We start from the raw sequence: 19,530 nt of genomic DNA, 5'->3' as shown, positions 1-19,530 counted from the left end.
TTAATTAAAGAAAGAAAGGTAAAACTCATCTCTGTAAAATCAGGATGGAAAATAACTTTACAGGGTAATCAGATTCATAGAGCCCAGAGGAACCCACTCTAGCCTTAGGTTCAAAATTACAGCAAACAGAGGTAAATCCTCTTAGCAAAAAGGAACATTTATAAGTTGAGAAAACAAAGTTAAACCTAACACGCCTTGCCTGGCTGTTACTTACAAGTTTGAAATATGAGAGACTTGTTCAGAAAGATTTGGAGAGCCTGGATTGATGTCCAGTCCCTCTTAGTCCAAAGAGCGAACACCACCAAAACAAAGGGCACAAACAAAAGCCTCCTCCCCGCCCCCAAGATTTGAAAGTATCTTGTCTCCTTATTGGTCCTTTGGGTCAGGTGTCAGCCAGGTTACCTGAGCTTCTTAACCCTTTACAGGTAAAAGGATTTTAGTGTCTCTGCCAAGGAGGGATTTTATAGTATTGTACACAGGAGGGCAGTTCCCTTCCCTTTATAGTTATGACACACACATTAAAGCATTGAATGTTTTAAAATCATGTATTTCGTGTATACCTCTACCCCGATATAACACTACCCAATATAACACGAATTCGGATGTAACGCAGTAAAGCAGTGCTCTGCGGGGGGTGGGGCTGCGCACTCCAGTGGATCAAAGCAAGTTCGATATAATACGGTTTCACCTATAATGCGGTAAGACTTTTTGGCTCCACAGGACAGCGTTATATCGAGGTAGAGGTGTATTTTCAAATTATTAAAAATTAATTTTTGAATGTATTTCACTGGTTATTTTTTACATTTCCAAATACATGATACTATAGTATTGCAACTATTTTTTTATGGAAGGGGCTCCTGAAATTGCTTTGCCCCAGCCCCCCGAATCCTCTGGGTGGCCCTGGGCTCGGCTCACAAGCCACTTTCAGCCATACACTCAGGCAGGGCCACGCCCAGCTGCAGAAAGACACAGACCCTGAGATCAGCTCTGGGAAGACTCAGCTGAAGGGGCTTGTCCCAGTACTCTGGTGCCCACCTCCTTTGGAGTACAGACCCAAAGGTTTTATGAAATTTGCCTCCTCCCTTGATGTGGAGAGAGGCATGCACAACTCTTTGCCCCTCCCCCCAGTTACTAATTGTACAAAGTGGGTTATGGTATAAACAAGAAATAAGATTCTTAACTACAAGAGGTAGATTTTAAGTGGTTCTAAGAGATAGCAGACAGAACAAAGCAGATTACCTTAGTAAATAAACACAACATGCAAACTAAGCTTTCCACACTAGATAGATAGGATCTACACTAGCAAATTCTCAGGCTGGCAGATTCTTAAGATTCTTTCCTGTGCAGCTTGGATTTCCCAGGTTTTCTTACACCGGTTAGGAATCTCTCTCCAGCCTGAGACCATCACTTCTCATAGTTCAATCTTTGTCCCTCAGGTGTTTCCAGGTGTCTTATTGCAGGGAGCGTGAGGTCCCCCCGATGTCATTGTTCCCCTTTTATCTCCTCTTCCCACCTGCTGGAAAACTCTTTTGCTGCGACCTGGGTCCAACAGTTCCCACTGTGTAGCGTTATCTCGAAGAGGTTTCTATGCTGTTTGTGTGCATTTCCTCAAGAAGCCATTGTTTGGCATTTTTACTGTTGTACCTGATAGGCTGTTCTGAACCTCACAACGTGTTTCAGGAACACATACATTGCTGAACTTCATAACTGCACATACAGCGATAGCACATACAATCCAACGAGACATTAATGTCTAGCAGATAAAGACCTTTACAATACCTTACAGTATGTACTTTGTACAAAACATATCCTAATGACATGACAGTGGCGAATATTGGGGTGTCAGGGTGTCCCACCCAGATGTTCCTCCCACTCTGTCAAGCCGCTGCTAACACTGTCTGGCTGCTTAGCTGCCATGTTGCAGTTCCTCTCTGGACACCTACCCCGTGAGATCTGCTCCCTCTCTGGTCCGGTTTCATACAGAGCTGCCCTGCCCTCCCCAGATAGTCACTCCTGTTGCCAGATGAATGGCCTTCTGCCATTTGGGATATCAAAGCCTGAGCAGCACTGGGGGGAAGCTTTCTGACATCTCTCCCACTGGCAGCTCCTTTCCACGCTAACCTTCCTGTTTGTGTCTAATCTCTGCGGGGCGTAGGACGAGGCCAAGAAACTCAAGTTCTTGGATTCCATCAGCACCCTCAGAAGCCTGCCTGCTTTTATGAACAAAGCCCTGCTAGTGGAGAAGATAACGGTGAGTAAAACACACACTGGGGCTGTGTTACTTGGCAGGTTTAGTGACTGGCCTGGAGATCTTTGCAGATTTGTCGAACTTCAGCTGCCAATCATTGGATTGAGTCAGACTGAAGAGCCCATTATCCAGTATTTGCTTCCCCTGTAGGTACTTACAGACTGTCATCAAGTCACCCTGTAACTTTCTCTTTGTTAAGCTGAACTGATTGAGCTCCTTGAGTCTCTCACTATCAGGCATGTTTCCCAGTCCTTCAGTCACTCTTGGGGCTGTTCTCTGACCCCCCTCCAATTTATCAACATTCTCCTTGAATTGTGGGCACCGGACCTGGACACAGGATCCCAGCAGCGGTCGCACCAGTGCCAAATACAGAGGGAAAATAACCTCTCTAACAACTGGAGATTGCCCTGTTTGTACATCCCGGGATGGCATTAGCCCTTTTGGCCCCAACTTCGCACTGGGTGCTCATGGGCAGCTGATTACCATGACTGCCAAGTCTTTTCCAGAGTCACCGCTTCCCAGGTTAGGACCCCCCATGCTGTGGGTGTGACCTGCCGTCTTTGTTCCTAAACATATAACTGTATTGAAATGTAGATTGTTCCCTTGCACCCAGCTTCCCAAGTCACCGGGTCGCTCTGTGTACGCCAGTCTCCCTGCCCAGAGCCCCAACACTCCGCAGTCAGTGCCCACTAGGGAACTAGCAACAAATCTGCTCCGTAGATTTGGAAAGTCTTTGCTCTCCAGCGCTGCAGAAAGCTTTCCAGAGCTAACCTCCCTTCCCTGAACGTGGGACAGCGTGGGCTGGTGGGTGGTCCAGTGGGCTGGGCTCAGCACACCGGGGTTCTACTCCCAGTTCTGCAGTAAGACCTTGGGCAAGTCACTTCCCCCTCTGTGCCTCAATTTCCCTCCCATGCCTTGTCTCGTCTAGTTAGCTCGTGAGCTCTCTGGGGCAGGGACTGGCTCTCACTGTGTGTGTGCAGCACCGGGCACAAGGGGGCCTGATCTCAGGTGGAGTCCTTGGGTGCTAATGCTGATGGAGCCTTTGCAGAGCACTGGCACGTGACACTGGGACACTGAGCACAGGCCCTGCACTGCGCTCCCTGGCTGGAGCCCTGCACACCATCAAGCCTGCAGTAGGACGACCTGGCTGCTGAGCCCACGTGTTGCAGGCCCTGCGCTTTGCTCCCCTGTCGGAGCCTTGCAGGAGCTTGGAGCCCAGCTGGCATTTCCCCACATTGTCTCCTCAGGAGCTGATTGATCACGAGTCCGTCGACTCCCTGACCGGCGTGATGCGTCAGCAAGCAATGCTCGCCATCATGAAGCTGAGGTACCCAGCCTGCCCGGCCCAGCCCCAGCCAGTGCCACGTGCAGCCAGACACGCCAGCCTCTTGGCATGGCCAGTTTTCCAGGGCATTCCCCCCTCTGCTCCTCCCCCATCTTCTGATTCCCCCAGGAAATGTGGCACCAGATGATGGTGCTGGTGCATGTGGACTGGCACCAGTGGGTAGGTGGTGGAGGATCCTTCGGTGCCTGGTGACCTCCACGTGGCCTTATGAAGATATGGGGGAGGGGGCGTGGGAGGCAGGACCAGTCCCCTCTGAGGGGAGAGGGGCAGTTAGGTGCTGCTGGAGCGGAGCGATTGGAGTCAGTGCCAGCTGCGTCACACTGGCAGCTCAGCGACTCCCAGTGGCTGAGAGGCTGGGCAGGCTGAGCCCTGGCACTTGGCACTGCCTGTGCCATGGGGGGCTCTCTCTCAGTGCCGCTAGTGCCCTGCTCTGAGCTTCCCAGAAGCCTGCCCATCAGGCGTCTGGAAGGTGATGGATGCTGCGGGCTGGAGCTGGGCTCTCGCTGTTGGCTCAATTAGTTCCCCAGGAATGGGAAGGGGAGGTGGGGCAGGAGCTGGAGCAACTCTCCCAACTGAGCACTGGCTTCCTGACAACGGGGCAGGCGACGGCATTGGCCATGATTGCGTCTCTGCGGGGGTGAGAGGGGGCGGGATTTGTGTCAGCACTGGGCGTAGCTGTTCCTCACTGGCTGCCGCCTGCCACGAGGGGCGCAGCTCTGTCCTGCAGGGGCAGCTCAAGTAGTCACCTGGCACCCTCATTGCATGTGCTGGGGCCATGCTCTGGCAGTGGGGGTGAAGAGGTTAATGCTGTCTGGGCTGTCCCCACCTTCCTGCCCCCCTGCACACAGCTGTGTGCCCTGTCCAGCAGGCTGAGAGCAATGGGCAGGGGCAGAGCTTAGATCCCTGCTTCGGTTCTGCCCGGCTGCGGGCTGATGCAGCATCTCTGTGCTGGCCTGGACTGTGCAGCCGCAGTGCAGATGGCTGTGGTGGGAGGGTCTCTTGCCCCCAGCGGGACAGGACTGGCAGGCTCCTCTGCACTGTGGCCGCTGGGTTCAGAGGCGCTTTGGTGCCAGCAGGCTCTAGTCTCCCGTCCATGCCATTTGCAGGATGTTATTTCTCGGTGAAGTGCAGCGATCTCTGCCCCAGCCGGTGAGTGCTGGTGGGGTCACAGCAGACAGCTGCAGGCTACCCTAAGTCCCTGCCTGCTGGTATGGGAGAAGGCAGCACCAACTCCTTCCACCACCCCCTGGCCTGTTCTCATCTGCCACCCGCCAGCTGGAGCCCCCGCAGGTGTTTCCATGTCCTGGGAGCCTGAGGGCAATATTAGCACGTCAGTCCCGCCTCAGACCCCAAATCCGCATGTGTCTCTTCTCTTAGCAAAGTGTAGCTACCGCTGCGGGTCCTGACACAACCCAGCCTGCTCGCCACCTGCTTCTCCAGCATCTTCTCCCTGCCTCCAGCACACACCATGGAGGAGGTGGAGGCTGCTCTCTACACCAAAGTAAGCCCCAAACCGGCCATGTTGAGCCGTCCCAAACCGAGTGGGAATCCTGCCACTCGCTCGTGTACTGTCCCCTGGGTTACCTGGCACTGGCATAAGAGTGTAATGATCACAGCTCCCCGACAGGACTTCAGCTCAGGACCTGCAGCACCAAAGCACAGGCCCCAAAGCACAGGCCCAGATAAAGGAGTAACTCCCTCCTAGGGTAGCAGTAGTAGGCATTTATCCTTCACATGCACCGACAATTAGTGGGGAACAGACACTCCCTTCACAAGCACATTCATCCCCCGTGCGTGGCTGGGGGCACAGGCCTGAGATCGGCTGCTTCAGGTGCACATAGGCCAGGGGAGCCGAAGCTTGGCTGGAAATCTGCCCTCCAAATGTGGAGTCCTGTCTGACTCTCCCAGCGGGATAGACTGTGTGCAGTGGGCTTTCTGGGGAGAGCAAAGACAGGTGGGGCCCTGTTGCCAGGAGGAGTTTGTAGTAGGTCCCCTGCGGGTACAAGTGAGTGGGTGAGCTGTAATACCAGGGGCTGCTATGACCTGGGGGGGTGTCACACGCCAGGGCATTGGTTCATCACCTGGCTGGGTAACTCCACTTGCTCTGGTTTCTCCTCTGCTCTGCATGCAGACTCTGAAAACCATGGATGAGATGCTGAAGGCCTTGGTGTGCGAGGATAAGGAGCCCAACCTTGTGGTGCTGCAAATCATCTTGAAGGTCTGGAGGCGTGGGGGCAGGAAGGGGACTAGTCCTGTAGCTGGGGTGGGGCTCAGGGACCAAGGCTCTGTTTAATCCCAAGCATGGGACACCCCCGTGCCTTCGGCTCCTCAGAGTACGTTCTCTACAAAGGTTCTTGGGCTGGAGGGCCAAGTGCCCCCACTATATCTGAAAAACGTCTGTATGGGGTGGGGGTGGAGGAGCACCCACCCCATACGGGATCTGCTGTGTTCTCCACTGAGCCCTCATGTGAACCTGGTATTTCTTTGTGTTCACCATGGGCCCCACCAACCTGGCCAGAGCCCGGAGCTAGATTCCCCCAACATTCTAGTTCTGGGGCCACAGGAAGTAGATTCTGTGGGTGGTTTGTGCTCCCAAAAGAGGGAAATGTCCTTGACAGAGATTCGGTCTCCTCGATCCCAGAACCTGGGAAGAGGGAATCACAGAAGTGCAGGGCTGGAAGGGATCTCAAGAGGTCATCTACTCCACCCCCTGCACTGAGGTAGGGCCAAGCATTCCTAGACTGTCCCTGTTGAGTGTTTGTCCAGCCTGTTTTTTAAAACCTCCATGATGGGGAGTCCACCACTTCCCTAGGTCACCTGTTCCAGTGCTTAGCCACCCTTAGACTTTTTCCTAATATTTAACTTAAATCTCCCTTGCTGCAGATTAAGCTCATTACTTCTTGTCCTACCTCCAGGGGACATGGAGAACAATTTGTCACCATCCTCTGTATAACAGCCCTTAACGTATTTGAAGACTGTTACAGGTGCCCCCTCTGTCTTCTCAAGATGAAACATGCCCAGTTCGTTCAACCTTTCTTCACAGGTCAGGTTTTCTAAACTGCTGATCATTTTTGTCGCTGTCCTCTGGACTGGCCCCAGTTTGTTCACATCTTTCTTAAAGCGTGGTGCCTGCAACTGGACACAGAGCTCCAAGCTAACACAATTCAGAATGGCATTTCCCTTTTTCACAACAGCATCACACTGTTGATTCATATTCAGCGTGAGACCCATGATAACCCCCAGATCCTTTTCTGCAGTACTGCCACCTAGCTGGTTATCCCCCACTTTGTTTTTATGCATTTTTCCTTCCTAAGTGTGTTACGTCACTTTTGTTTTGACTGAATTTTATCTTGTTGACTTCAGACCAACTCTCCAATTTAGCAAGTTGATTTTGAATTCTAATCTGTCCTCCAAAGTGCTTGCAACCCCTCCCAGCTTGGTGTCATCCGCAAACTTTACAAGCATCCTCTCTTTTCCGTTAACCAAGTTCTTAATGAAAATATTGATTAGTACTGGACCAGGCACACCCCTGGGGGACCCCACTTGAGACACCCTCCCAGTTTGCTAGCGAGTCAGTGATAATTCCTCTTTGAGTATGGTCTTTCCATCAGTTGGACGCCCACCTTATAGTAATCTCATCTGGATCAGACTGGCTTAGTTTGCTTATGAGAATGTCTTGTGGGACTGTGTCAAAAGCCTTACTAAACTTCATATACATCATCATATACTGCCTGCCTCCATCCACTAGGCAAGTAACCCTGTCAAAGAAGGAAATTAGATTGGTTTGGCATGGTTTGTTCTGGACAAATCCATGGTGCTATTCGTTATTACCCTATTATCTCCTCTAGATTCTTACAAACTGTTTAATAACTTGTTCAGTATCTTTCTGGGTACCAAAGTTAGGCTGACAGGTCTATAATTCCTTGGGGCCTCCTTGTTCCCCTTTCTGAAGACAGGTTCTGTGTCTGCCCTTCTCCAGTCCTTTGGGACCTCCGCCCTCCTAAAGGTTCAGCGATTGCTTTGCCTAGCTCCATCTAGGGTGAATATCATGAGGCTCTGCCAACTTGAATACATCTAACTGACCTCAATTGTCTTTTACCTGTTCTCTCCCTAGTCTAGCCTGTATTCCTGCCCCCTTGTTGTTAATATTGTGTTAAGTATCTATTGTCGCAATTTGTTTCTCTCAGGTCCTGCTCCCCTGGACTACATCCAAGGAGGTGCATGAGCGGCTGAGGGCAGTGGGAAGGATCAGGTGGCTTATGGAACTCATGGGGTCTCAGCACAAATTCCAGGTGAGCAGCCTGTGACCCTGGCCACCTCCTAACTACACTGAGCAGCCTCGTGGTGCAGCACGCCCTGGCATGGAAAACGCAGGCCTAGAATAGTGACTTAGCAAGATCCTCAGTAGGAGTCCAATCTAACGAGCCCTGATGTCGATGGGTCTGTCCTCTGACTCCAGTGGGATTTGGGTCGAGTCCCATCATTCTGTCTCCAAGGACTCTCCCCGCTGTTCCCCTAGCACCAAAGTCTGCTCCGAAGGGTCAGTGCATTTACACAGGATTGCCCTGAGAGCAGCCTGTGAACCCAGGTATCTGTTCACCCCCTTTGTCAGACGCCTGTGGGATGCTTTGGCATCAGCTCCTGCCAGGCTGCCAGATGAACGCCCCTTGCTCTGCATGCTCAGGGCCATTGAGCTGCTCCAGCTGCTCCATCCCCACTGTGGAAGGGCTTCCCCTCTGGCAGCTGGAGGGGGTCGCTCGGATGATGTGCCCCCAGAGGCTGGGGCAGCAGAACAGAAGGAGGGAGGTGGGAGGGGACACAGTGAAAGGGATGGGCGGGGCCAAAGGCGCCAGAGAACTGGGGAGTGGGAGTGGGGAGGCTGTGCAGACCCCGGGAGAGGAGGGCAAGGGGCTTGGTGCCAGGTGGGGAAGAGCAGGGAGCCAGTGCAGGGGCTGCAGGAGGGGGAGACGAGAGGACAAGGCCGCAGGAGAGAGCCGGCAGGAGAGAGCAGGCAGGCTGGGGATGGCGCGGAAAGGGAGGGCTCTGGGGAGCTCCAGGATGGAGTGAGAGAGGCAGGATGCAGAGCAGAGGAGTCCAAGGTGACCCCAAGCTCCTGGGCCTGAGGTCAAAGAAGGGAGGGGGATGGCAGAAGGGGCTGGGATTAGGAACTTGCCCTTGAGATGGAGACTGGACGTTAGTTCATTCGTTACCTGGGTCCCCACTCGGGGGTAACGTTTGCTGACTTTGCTACCCAGATTTCTCCATCCCTGCTGAGCTTTCCTCAGCCCCTGGTGATGGGCCCCACAGCTCCTCCTGCTCTCATTGTCTCCAGTCTCTTTGCGGTGGCCTCTGCCTCCCCCTGTTCCAACCCATTGCTAGGGCAATGCCAGGAGGACTCGCTGCGCTAGGTCTGCAGGGGCGAGTGACTCCCTTTGCTCCCTCTCTCCGTCAGGAAGTGGAGGAGTTCAGAGTCCTGGGCCAGCTGGTGGGGTGTCTCACCCTGTGCTGTGCGGAGCAGGAGCAGGAGATCTGCCAATCGGCTGTGGAGGGACTTCACCACCTCTACTCCTTCATGCTGCAGCTAAAATGTAAGAGCACTGGAGACCCTTGTCCTTCCTAAATACACTGACATGGGGTTTCCAACATGAAAAACATATTTATTGAACACTTCCACCTTTTCTGCAACCTTTTAAACAGTCTCCATCTAGTAATGAGCCTACACCACTGCTACGATTTCTTTTGTTCCTAATACACTTTTTTTAAAGAAATCCTCCTTATTATCCTTAGTCCTGCAAGCCATGGAGTTTACCCTGATGTTTACCCTCTATCCATATTCTACTCTTCATAACTCACATAAGAATGGACATACTGAGTCAGACCAATGTTTCATCTAGCCCAGTATTGTGTCTTCAGATAGTGGCCAGTGCCTCATGTTTCAGAGGGAATGAACTGAACAGGGAAATTCTGAGTGATCCATCCCCTGACATGCAGTCCCAGCTTCTGGTAGTCAGAGGTTTAGGGACATGCAGAGTATGGGGTTACATGCCCTGATTATCTTGAACCCAATTATACTTTTAGCCTTCACAACATCCCACGGCAACAATTTCCACAGGTTGCCTGTGCATTGTGTGCAGAGATACCTTCTTTTGTTTGTTTTTAACTTGCTGCCTCTTCATTTCATAAAGTGACCCTTAGTTCTCCTGTTATGTTCAAGAGTAAATAACACTTCCCTAGTCACTTTCTTCATACCAGTCATGATTTTATAGACCTCTATCATATCCCCCCTTAGTCATCTCTTGTCTAAACGAAATAGTCCCAGGTCTCTACTACGGACCTATATTGTTATAACTATATTGCTCAGGGGTGTGAAAAATCCACACCCCTGTCGGCAGGAGCACCTCTCCCACTCACCTAGCCAGCGCCTCTCGGGGAGGTGGATTAAGAGCTTGTTTGCATAGGAGCATCTTCACTTAAACGCTACAGCGCCAGTGCAGCTATGGCGATACAGTGTTTGAAGTGTAGACTTGCCCCCCATCTTTTTTATCTCTCCTCATATGGAAGCTGTTCCATCCCCCTAATCATTTTTGTTGCCCTTCTCTGCACCTTTTACAATTCTGGTATATCTGTTTTGAGATGGGGCGACCAGAACTGCACGCAGTATTCAAGGTTTCGGCGCATCATAGATTTATATAGAACCAGTGATGAGCTGCCAAAATCTTAACAACCGGTTCCCTATAAAAAGTTCTGATTTAAGGGAGGGAAGCAGAGGAGGGTCCGGGGTCCCCTGCAGGGCCTGGGGCAAATTGCCCCACTTGCCCTCCCCCCCGCGGCCCTGGAGCTTGCAGCCTCCCCCGTACCTTACCTTGCCAGCAGCTCAAAGCAGCAGGACGACTCAGGAGCTCAGCTGAGCTGCCCAGCTGCTGGCCATGCTGCGGCTCTGCGGGGTGGGGGAAGCGGGGGAGAGCCCGGGGGAGACATCCTCGTGGGGCCGGGGGCCCCTGCAGGGCCTGGGCCAATTGCCCCACTTGTCCCTTCCCTCCCCTCTGGCCAGCCCTGGAGCTTGCAGCAGCCCCCTTCCCCCCCACACTTGCCGGGCTACTCAAAAAGCGGCAGCAGGACGACTCCCGAGCTCAGCTGATCTGCCCAGCTGGTGCCGGCGACTGGCCACGCTGCAGCTGGTGGGAAGCGGGGGAGGGGCCAGGGGAACCTCAGCCTCCCCAGCTGGGAATCCTGGGAGCAACAGGATGGTCCGGCCCGCGGACCGGAGTTCTTTGCCCACCTCCTGGCCCTTTAACAACCGGTTTTCCACGGAGGTCTAATTTTAGCAACCGGTTCTTGGGAACCTGTGGGAAACGGCTCCAGCTCACCACTGTATAGAACCATTATGATATTTTTCTGTTTTATTATCTATCCTTTTCCTAATGGTTCCCAACATTCTGTTTGCATTTTTAACTGCCGCTGCACGTTGACTGGATGTTTTCAGAGAACTATTTACGATAACTCCAAAATCTCTTTCTTGAGTGCTAATTTAAACCCCATAATTTTGTATGTATAGTTGGGATTATGATTTCCAATGTGCATTACTTTGCATTTATCAATATTGAATTTCATCTGCCATTTTCTTGCCCAGTCCCTCATTTTTTTTAGATCCCTTTGTAGCTCTTCGCAGGCTGCTTTGGATTTAACTATCTTGAGTTATTTTGTATCATGTGCAAATTTTGCCACCTCTCTGGTTACCCCTTTTTCTGGATCATTTATGACTATGTTGAACTACACTGGTTTCAACACAGATCCTTGGGGGACTATTCTATTTACCTCTCTCCACTATGAAAACTGGCCATTTATTCCTGTCCTTTGCTTCCTATCTTTTAACCACTGACTCATGAGAGAACCTCCCCTCTTATCCCATGACAGCTTCCTTTGATTAAGAGCCTTTGGTGAGGGACCCTGTCAAAGGCCTTCTGAAAGTCCAAGTACACTATATCCATTGGATCACCCTTCTCCACATCCTTGTTGACCCCTTCAAAGAATTCTAGTAGACTGGTGAGGCATGATTTCCCTTTATAAAAGGCATGTTGGCTCTGCCTCAACAAATTGTGTTCACCGACGTGTCTGATAATTCTGTTCTTTCCTATAGTTTCAACAATTTGCCTGGTACTGAAGTCAGGCTTACCAGGGATCACATCTGGAGACTTTTTTAAAATTCACTCTCACATTAGCTATCTCATACAGAGGCCGATTTAAACGCTAGGTTACATACCACAGCACTGCACATAAGTCTGTCTGGATGTCTTGTGATAGCTGCAACCTTTGCACCAGGCAGGCAATTTACCATGCCGTTCTCCCAGTCATCACAAACCCAACTGTTTATATGTCTATTGATTGAATCCCCCATTACTATTTCCTGGCTTCTCTTTGTAAGTGGGATTCCCGCCTTAGGAGGGGTAGCCTCAGTGTGAGAGGAAATCATGACTTCATCTGGAAGGTGGGTCCCAACTATGGGATCGTCTCCCTCTGCCCCAGCTCGATGTTCTCCTTCCCCGAAACTTTCACCCTCCTCAGCAGCACAGAGGCTGTCAGACTGGGGGTGGGACTACTCTACTGCATCCCTAAAAGTCTTCTCTATGTACCTCACTGTCTCCCTTGGCTCCACCAGTTCAGGCCCTCTGGTCTCCTGGTCTCCGAGGGCCAGTAGCTCCTTGGGCCAAATGCCCACATATGCTACTTGCCCACAGGGCTGGTAATCGTACATGCTGCATTCAGTGCAATCAACTGGAGAGCCCCACGCTGCTGCTGCCCTTCTGCCTGGTTTATTTTTACTCTTCCAGGGGGTTTAGTTTGTTTAGTTTGAGGGAGGGATGGGGGAACAGGTTATTGGCCTGAGTTTACAGTATGTTTGTTAGATGTACTTGTCTCTCACACACCCTCTCTAAACTTCCTTGCAAAACTCCCGTTTGCTAACCGAAGGTCTGATTTATATTGCCTGTTGTCTGTTTCCTCCTGGGTCAGCCAAAATTTCGGAGAAGCTTGGTGCAGCGTATTGGCAGCCCCTCAACGACAGTCAAGTTGAGACAGCCTTCTGGGTCACCAACACCAGCAATATCACATTGGTAACTACAGTCAGTGCTTCCTGGGATTGTTGTGCCCAGAGTTATCAGGAGTCAGAAATTAACACCCTAGGAGTCAGGGGGAAGGGACAGACCCAGGATGTGACTAACCCCATCCAGCTGGGACAGAGACCTGCCTATGGCCCACTCCACCTCATAGAATAATAGACCTCAGGAAATTATCTAGTCCAACCCCTTACTCAAAGCAGGACCAACCCAACTAAATCATCCCAGCCAGAGCTTTGTCAAGCCTGACCTTAAAAACCTCTAAGGATGGAGATTCCACCACCTTCCTAGGTAACCCATTCCAGTGCTTCACCATCCTCCTAGTGAAATAGTGTTTCCTAATATCCAACTTAAACCTCCCCCACTGCAACTTGAGACCATTGCTCCTTGTTCTCTCATCAGCCACCACTGAGAACAGCCGAGCTCCATCCTCTTTGGAACCCCGCTGCAGGTAGTGAAGGCTGCTATCAAGTCATGTGCCCCAGCCCCCGCATCATTTTCATTGCCCTCTGCTGGACTCTCTCTGATTTGTCCACATCCTTTCTCTTGTGCGGGGCCCAAAACTGGACGCAATACTCATGTGTGACCTCACCAGTGCCGAATAGAGGGGAATAATCACTTCCCTCCATCTGCAGGCAGTGCTTCTACTAATGCAGCCCAATATGCCTCCCTACATGACACATCCCAAGATGCACTGGGGCTCATCCAAACCTGATCCCAGCTCCTTGTCAGGTTTGCTGGGAGCTTCCTCAGAGATTAATGCAATAAAAGGCATCATTGCATCTGCGCATGAGCGCCAGTCCCTGCTGAGCACTAGAGAGTGTATCCGTGCTGCGCAGTATTGTACCCCCGTGCACTGCCACGCTGGCCTCTGCCATGCATGACAGCTTCTGATTGCTGGCTGGGTACTGTGCTGCCCAGGTGCAGTAAGCCAGGCCTGTCCCGGAAGAGTGGGGTTTGCCTGCACTCCTGCCCGGGCCAGTCCTGGCTGCTAGGCCACTGACCGGATCCGCGCTGGGCAGCAAAAGGGGTTTCACTGGCAGTTTGTTTCAGATTTTTGGGAAGTACTTCGACCCGTCTGAAGGCATGGACTTTCTCCTCACTGCTATCAACGGCATGAGAGACTCCAGCGTCCATGACGCAGTGACGGCCAGGAACATGCTGCATACGATCCTGGAGGTTCCCGGCCTCAGCTTGGGAGGGTAAGAGCTGCAGTGAGAACACCATGCTGGGGGAGCCCATCCGTGGGAGACTCTGTCTCTGGATGCTAGGCATTCTTGGGGGGCAGTTCTCTGGCCTGTGAAATGCAGGGGGTCAGTGTAGGTCAGGGGTCAGCAACCTTTCAGAAGTGGTGTGCCAAGTCTTCATTTATTCACTCTAATTTAAGGTTTCACGTGTCAGTAATACATTTTAATGTTTGTAGAAAATCTCTTTCTATAAGTCTACAGTAAATAACTAAATATTGTTGTATATAAAGTAAATAAATTTTTTAATAGTTTTAAGAAGCTTCATTTAAAATGAAATTAAAATGCAGATCTCCCTGGACCAGTGGCCAGGCCCCGGCAGTGTGAGTGCCACTGAAAATCAGCTTGCGTGCCACCTTCAGCACACGTGCCATAGGTTGCCTACCCCTGGTCTAGGTGATCACCATGGCCACTTGTGGCCTTGCAGTCTATGAATCGATAGGCTGGGAACTAGTGCTGTGTTCTAGGCCTGGGGCTGGTGAAGAGGTTCTGGGAGGGCAGATGGCTCTCAGGTGCAGCAGGTCCTTGGCTCCCCAGATCAATAGCCATGTGAGGAAGCCAAGGCCCCCACCTCCCCATTTCCCTTCCAGGTGTCAGAGGCTGTGAGGAGCATTCATAACCACCTGGACTCCATCAGCGAGCCACTTGCCCGGCAGGAGCTGCGCAGGGCCCTTCTCCTGCTGGGCTACCGGTTCAGCGAGGAGGTGGTCAGAACCCTGCTGGGCTGCTCACTGTCATGTGACAGGTACGGGGCTACCACCACTTGCACTCTGGGTCCCCCGGACTGGTCCTGCTGCCAGAGACAGGGGAGTGCAGAACCCTCCAGAGATCTCCTGCTCCCTGCAGAGCTGCTGCTTCTCCTGGAGGGTTTTGCAGGCTGGCTTGCCCTGGACACAGGCCAATCTGCAAAACACTGTACGGCATCCCTCGGCCTCTCCTGTGGCTGACACTCAGACCTGGCCCCATGTAGCCTGCACCAGCCAACGGGGTCCTTGCAGGAGCAGGAGGGCAACAAAGGGCTGGCCGGTGAGGGGAGACCCAGCAGGCGTGCCAGTGCCGAGGGGTGCAGGAGGCTGGCAGGGCTCTGATCGGGTGCCACTGGCTCTCTCCCTTTGCAGTGTTGCTGCGGAGATGTGGAAGATGCTGACATCCCAGCCCAAGACCACAAGAAAGATCCTTGGGGAGCTGGTCAGCAGGCTGCAGGAGCCGGCTCGGCGACGGCATCAGCTCTCTGAGAGACCGGCTGGCTTCCCCCGCTTGGCCGTAAGTACCAGCCCCTGCAGCAAGGGAAGGAGTGCCGTGTGTCCCCATCATGGCCTGAGGGGGTCTCTCAGTCTCCCACGGGGTATAGTCATTGGGCCAAAGAGAGAGAGAGTGTGACTTTAGCCAGTGCTATATTCGAGCCGGAACACGCCGAAACGCTCTCCTGATGCTATTCAGCAGCACTCATAGAATCACAGGGTGAGAAGGGATCGCAAAGTCAGCTCGTCCAGCCCCCTGCAACAATGCAGGACTTCTTGTTTCTAACCCACCCTGGACAGATGGCTCCAGCCTCCTTCTGAAAACCTCCAGCGAAAGAGTTTCCACAAGCTCCCTAGGCATCTTTCCCATCGTCCTACTCTTCTTACAGTTAGGAAGTTTTTCCTGAGGCTTAATCTATATCTGCTGTGCTGTAGTTTGACCCCATCGCCTCTTGTCCTGCCCTCTGTGGCAAGAGAGAACAACTTTTCTCTATCTTTTTTTATGGCAGCCTTCCACGTATCTGAAGACCATTATCTAGTCCCCCCTTAATCTCCTCCTTTCCAAACAAAACATAGCCAGTTCCTTCAGCCTTTTTTTCTTATGGCTTGTGTTCCATCCCTCTGATCACCTTTGTCACTCACCTCTGGATCCTTTCCAGTTTCTCCACATCCTTTCTAGACATTGGTGACCAAAACTGGACACCGTACTCCAGCTGAGGCCTAACCAGCACTGAGTAGAGTGGTACTATCGCCTCCCATGACTTGCATGCTATACCCAGGGGCGGCTCTAGTAATTCCGCCGCCCCAAGCAGGGCGGCACGCCACGGGGGGTGCTCTGGCGGTCGCTGGTCCGCGGTTCCAGTGGACCTGCTGCAGACGTGCCTGCGGAGGGTCCGCTGGTCCCGCAGCTCCAGTGGAGCATCCGCAGCCATGCCTGCGGGAGGTCCACCGGTCAGTGACAGACCAGATTGGTTACACAGCTGCCCTACCTCCTTTTCACTTTATCTAAGGTCTTGGCCACACTTGAGAATTACAGCGCAATAAAGCCACCAACAGCGCTGTAACTCATTCCCTGTCCACACTGGCAAGGCACATACAGCGCTGTATCTCCGTGGCTACAGCGCTGCTTGTACTCCACCTCCCCGAGAGGAATAAAGAGTATTGTGCTGCTGCTGCTGCGCTGGGGCACCAGTGTAAACAGGGAATAATCTTAGTATGCAGTGACTGATCTCCGGAAGCTTCCCATAACCCTTTTAAGTGAAGGTTCCGCTCTTTGTTTTGTTGTAAACTCTGGGCTCCGGGAGCTGCTTATCAAAAAAACAAACACAGCTCCTGTTTGCTGTAAATGAGCAGAGGCAGAGGGCTCCCCCTGTCAGGCCCAGCACATGAGAGAGACAAGGTGGGGGAGGGAATGTCTTTGGTTGGCCCAGTGACTGTGGGTGAGAGAGAAGCTAACACAGAAAGCTCCAGCACTTGTCTTGGGTGAATCTAAGATATTCTCTCACCCACCCTTCTGTCTCTCATCACCCAATATCTGGGCACATGAGGAAGACCACCGACCCCACCGACACCCTTCTTTGTCTGCAGTTCTCTTGCAGCCACAGCACTACGTGCTCAGAGCTGGCCTCATGGAAGGGCTCCCTGTCGAGTGATTAAGGGTTTGGGTCTCTAGCACATAGGCCGATGGGCATTTTAAGCCAGCAGGAACTAGTCCGTGCCAGCTGCGCGTGACTAGTCGCCCGGGATCCCCTGTCCTGTGGCACTGGTCTGGTTAGATTCGTAAATGGAGGACCAGTCCTTGCCCACCTTGATGATGTGGTGTTTGTGTTTCCTATGCCAGGGCCATGGTTTCGCTCAATTTCCAGGAGCGAAACTGGATTTTCCACCATCTCATGGCCATCCTCAACGATCGGGACGATAGGCGGTACGTCCCGGCCGTGGCGCTCTTCATTCAGGTGAGCCTCACCAGCGGGTGAGGGTCGTGAGAAGAGCCCCGGCCAGCGGTGACTGGGGCATGGGGCTGACCTATGGCCAGGGACAGCAGATTTGTAGAAATTTTGGTGGTGCTCAGCAGAACCTGCCCTCCAAACTCTGCCCCTAAACTCTGCCCCAACCTGCCTAAGTCTCTGGGAGGGAGTTTGGGTGGGGAGGGGCCTGGGGTGCAGGCTCTGGGATGGGTCAGAGGGTGGGAGTGCAGGAGAGGGTGGGGATGCAGGCTCTGGGAGGGAGTTTGGGGACAGGAGGGGTGTGGAGGGAGGGTGCAGGCTCTGGAAATGAGTTTGGAGGCCAGAGTGGGGTGCGGGAAAGGGGTGGGGGCAGGCTCTGGGAGGAGTTGGGAGAGAGCGGCGCTTATCTGGGGCTCCTAGGCAGGGCGGGCCGGGGGCCCTCCATGTGCTGCTACCCCGAGGCACTGCCCCCACAGCTTCCTACTGGCTGCAGGGGCGCGCCCACCCCACCCAGGGGCCACAGGGAGGGGCCGGCAGCCATGGGAGCAAGCAGGCAGGAGGCTGCTCAGCTCTGCTGCACTGCCAGTGGTGGTGGGGGCCCCAGGCTGTTTTAAATGGCCTGGGAGATGTGGGGGGAAAGGTGGGGCTGAGGCCCATGGTGCCCAGGCACCATGGGCCAATGGAACTTGCCGCTCATGCCTATGGCCAGGAGAGGGGTGGCCCTGAAGGCCCTGGGGGTGGGTGGGTGAGCAGGGGCAGAGAAAGCTCCTACAACCTTAGGGGTGGAGTCACTCAGTCTGGGCATTGTTACCTGCCCCAGCTGGTGTCACGGGGCTGGAGCAAGGCCCAGGGTCAGGTGTCTCTTGTTCCCCAAGGCTCAGTTCCATAGAATGGTCCCTTGTGTGACCTTGGCCCTCGAGCCCCCTCTGACATCCGTGTGCCATGCGCAGGCCGGGCAGCCGCCTGCCCATTCATGGCCAGTTCACCTGCCCCCTGCAGACCGGGCGACCCTTTGGAGCACAAGGCTGCAGACCTCCCCGCCTCACACCACTGCTCCGTGTGCAGCTGAGCCTTAGTGAGGGAGCAGGGCAGGCCTTGATCTCAGCTGGAGCCTCGAGGGGCCGTCGCGCTAGCAGCGTTTCAGTGGGGCCCACACGATGACCAATCACGATGCCCTGCATGCAGCCCATGCTGGGCCTTGGCCAGTGGAGCTAAGGGCCCCGTGGCAGAGATGAGGCGCGAGAGGCCAGCCCCGTTCTCTAGCTTGATTTGCTGTTGGTGTGTTAGCTCCTCCAGTGCCCTGACCTTGGCAACGAGCTGGAAGACGCCATCGTGGAGGAGATGAGCAGGCAGCTGAGAGACCCCCAGACCGTGGTGCGCTGGTTGGCGCTCAAAGGCCTCCTCAATCTGGCCCTTCTCCCAGAGAAGGTGAGAGGGGAGGAGGGCTGGGGGATAAACCCAGAACCGCAGGGAGCTGCTGCAGGGCTGGGGTCATTGAAACCTTCCCGGGGGTATGGCCCTGGCCTGGAGTCAGGAGCCCTGGCTTCTATTCCTGGCTCTGCCACTGACCTGCGGGGTGCCCTTGGGCAAGCCCCTGCCTGGCCTTTGTCTGCTGTTCTGCAGGGCAGGGCCTGGCTCCTGCAGGGTGCGTCTCTAGGTGTGTGGAGCATCTGGCTCAGCTGGGCCTGATTGTGTCTGGGGTCTCTGTGATCCAAAGAACCCTAGCACTAGAGTAGCAGCAGAGCTGCAGACTCTAGACCCCCAGGGAATGCTGGCGACCCCAGTGATCAGGGACGCTTGGATAGAGCCATTTCACTACAATTAGGAACCATTTTTTCCTACAAATCCCCTTTTAAAGCCTCATAGGTTTTAACTGTTGACGTCACGGCTCTGTCCCGCAGCACTCGCTCCTCTGAAGAGCTCTGGAAGGGCCTTTTGCTGCTAAGATCTCATAACAAGTTTGATACCCACAATATAGTGAAGGCAGAGAAAGCCCTTGGGGCTTAAATACACAGATCTGACAGCCTGGTAAAGAGGAGACAATCTGAAGGCAACTCGTTAATGATAATTTACTTCGCCTGAGAATAGGGGGTCAGTCCGGTTTATTAAACCCGGACTATGACTAGATCAGACATGGAGAGGGCGTGACTGTAATTCTCTTTGTTATACACCATTCCCATCGTTCCATGCACTTCAGCCTGGTTTTCACTTGCTTGTGGTTCATTTTCCTTTCTGGAAACGGTTAGCCTGTATATGACCTATTTTTTCCCTGATGCCGGTTGAGATTTTGTGGGGCTGTCTTTGAAAGGTTGAAAAACCAAATACAGAAATGACTGAATCTGGCTTTTAGTAACAGACTAACCCTAGAACTAGTGTGCAAAATCGACTCCTCC

The 19,530-nt window shown here is 53.1% G+C and overlaps 1 protein-coding gene and 1 long non-coding RNA gene across 2 annotated transcripts; both read left to right on the top strand.

The window, feature by feature from the left end:
* The first annotated feature begins 1,683 nt into the window (after positions 1-1,683).
* On the top strand, positions 1,684-13,912 carry LOC120404006 (maestro heat-like repeat family member 5). The gene is made up of 8 exons (XM_039536020.1): positions 1,684-2,251; positions 3,496-3,575; positions 4,971-5,094; positions 5,725-5,811; positions 7,781-7,885; positions 9,046-9,181; positions 12,603-12,703; positions 13,760-13,912. The coding sequence occupies exons 3-8, from the start codon at positions 5,062-5,064 to the stop codon at positions 13,910-13,912; spliced, it is 615 nt and encodes a 204-aa protein (XP_039391954.1). The 5' UTR covers positions 1,684-2,251; positions 3,496-3,575; positions 4,971-5,061.
* A 498-nt stretch (positions 13,913-14,410) lies between these two features.
* On the top strand, positions 14,411-18,739 carry LOC120405217. Its single transcript, XR_005598445.1, has 4 exons — positions 14,411-14,695; positions 15,069-15,213; positions 17,032-17,146; positions 18,425-18,739. It is a non-coding gene; the product is annotated as an uncharacterized LOC120405217 (long non-coding RNA).
* The last annotated feature ends 791 nt before the right edge of the window (positions 18,740-19,530 follow it).

Source organism: Mauremys reevesii, linkage group 4, assembly GCF_016161935.1.
Source record: "Mauremys reevesii isolate NIE-2019 linkage group 4, ASM1616193v1, whole genome shotgun sequence".
Lineage (NCBI taxonomy): Eukaryota > Metazoa > Chordata > Testudines > Geoemydidae > Mauremys > Mauremys reevesii.
The sequence above is the reverse complement of the archived record's forward strand: the minus strand, read 5'-3'. Positions and strand labels throughout refer to the sequence as shown.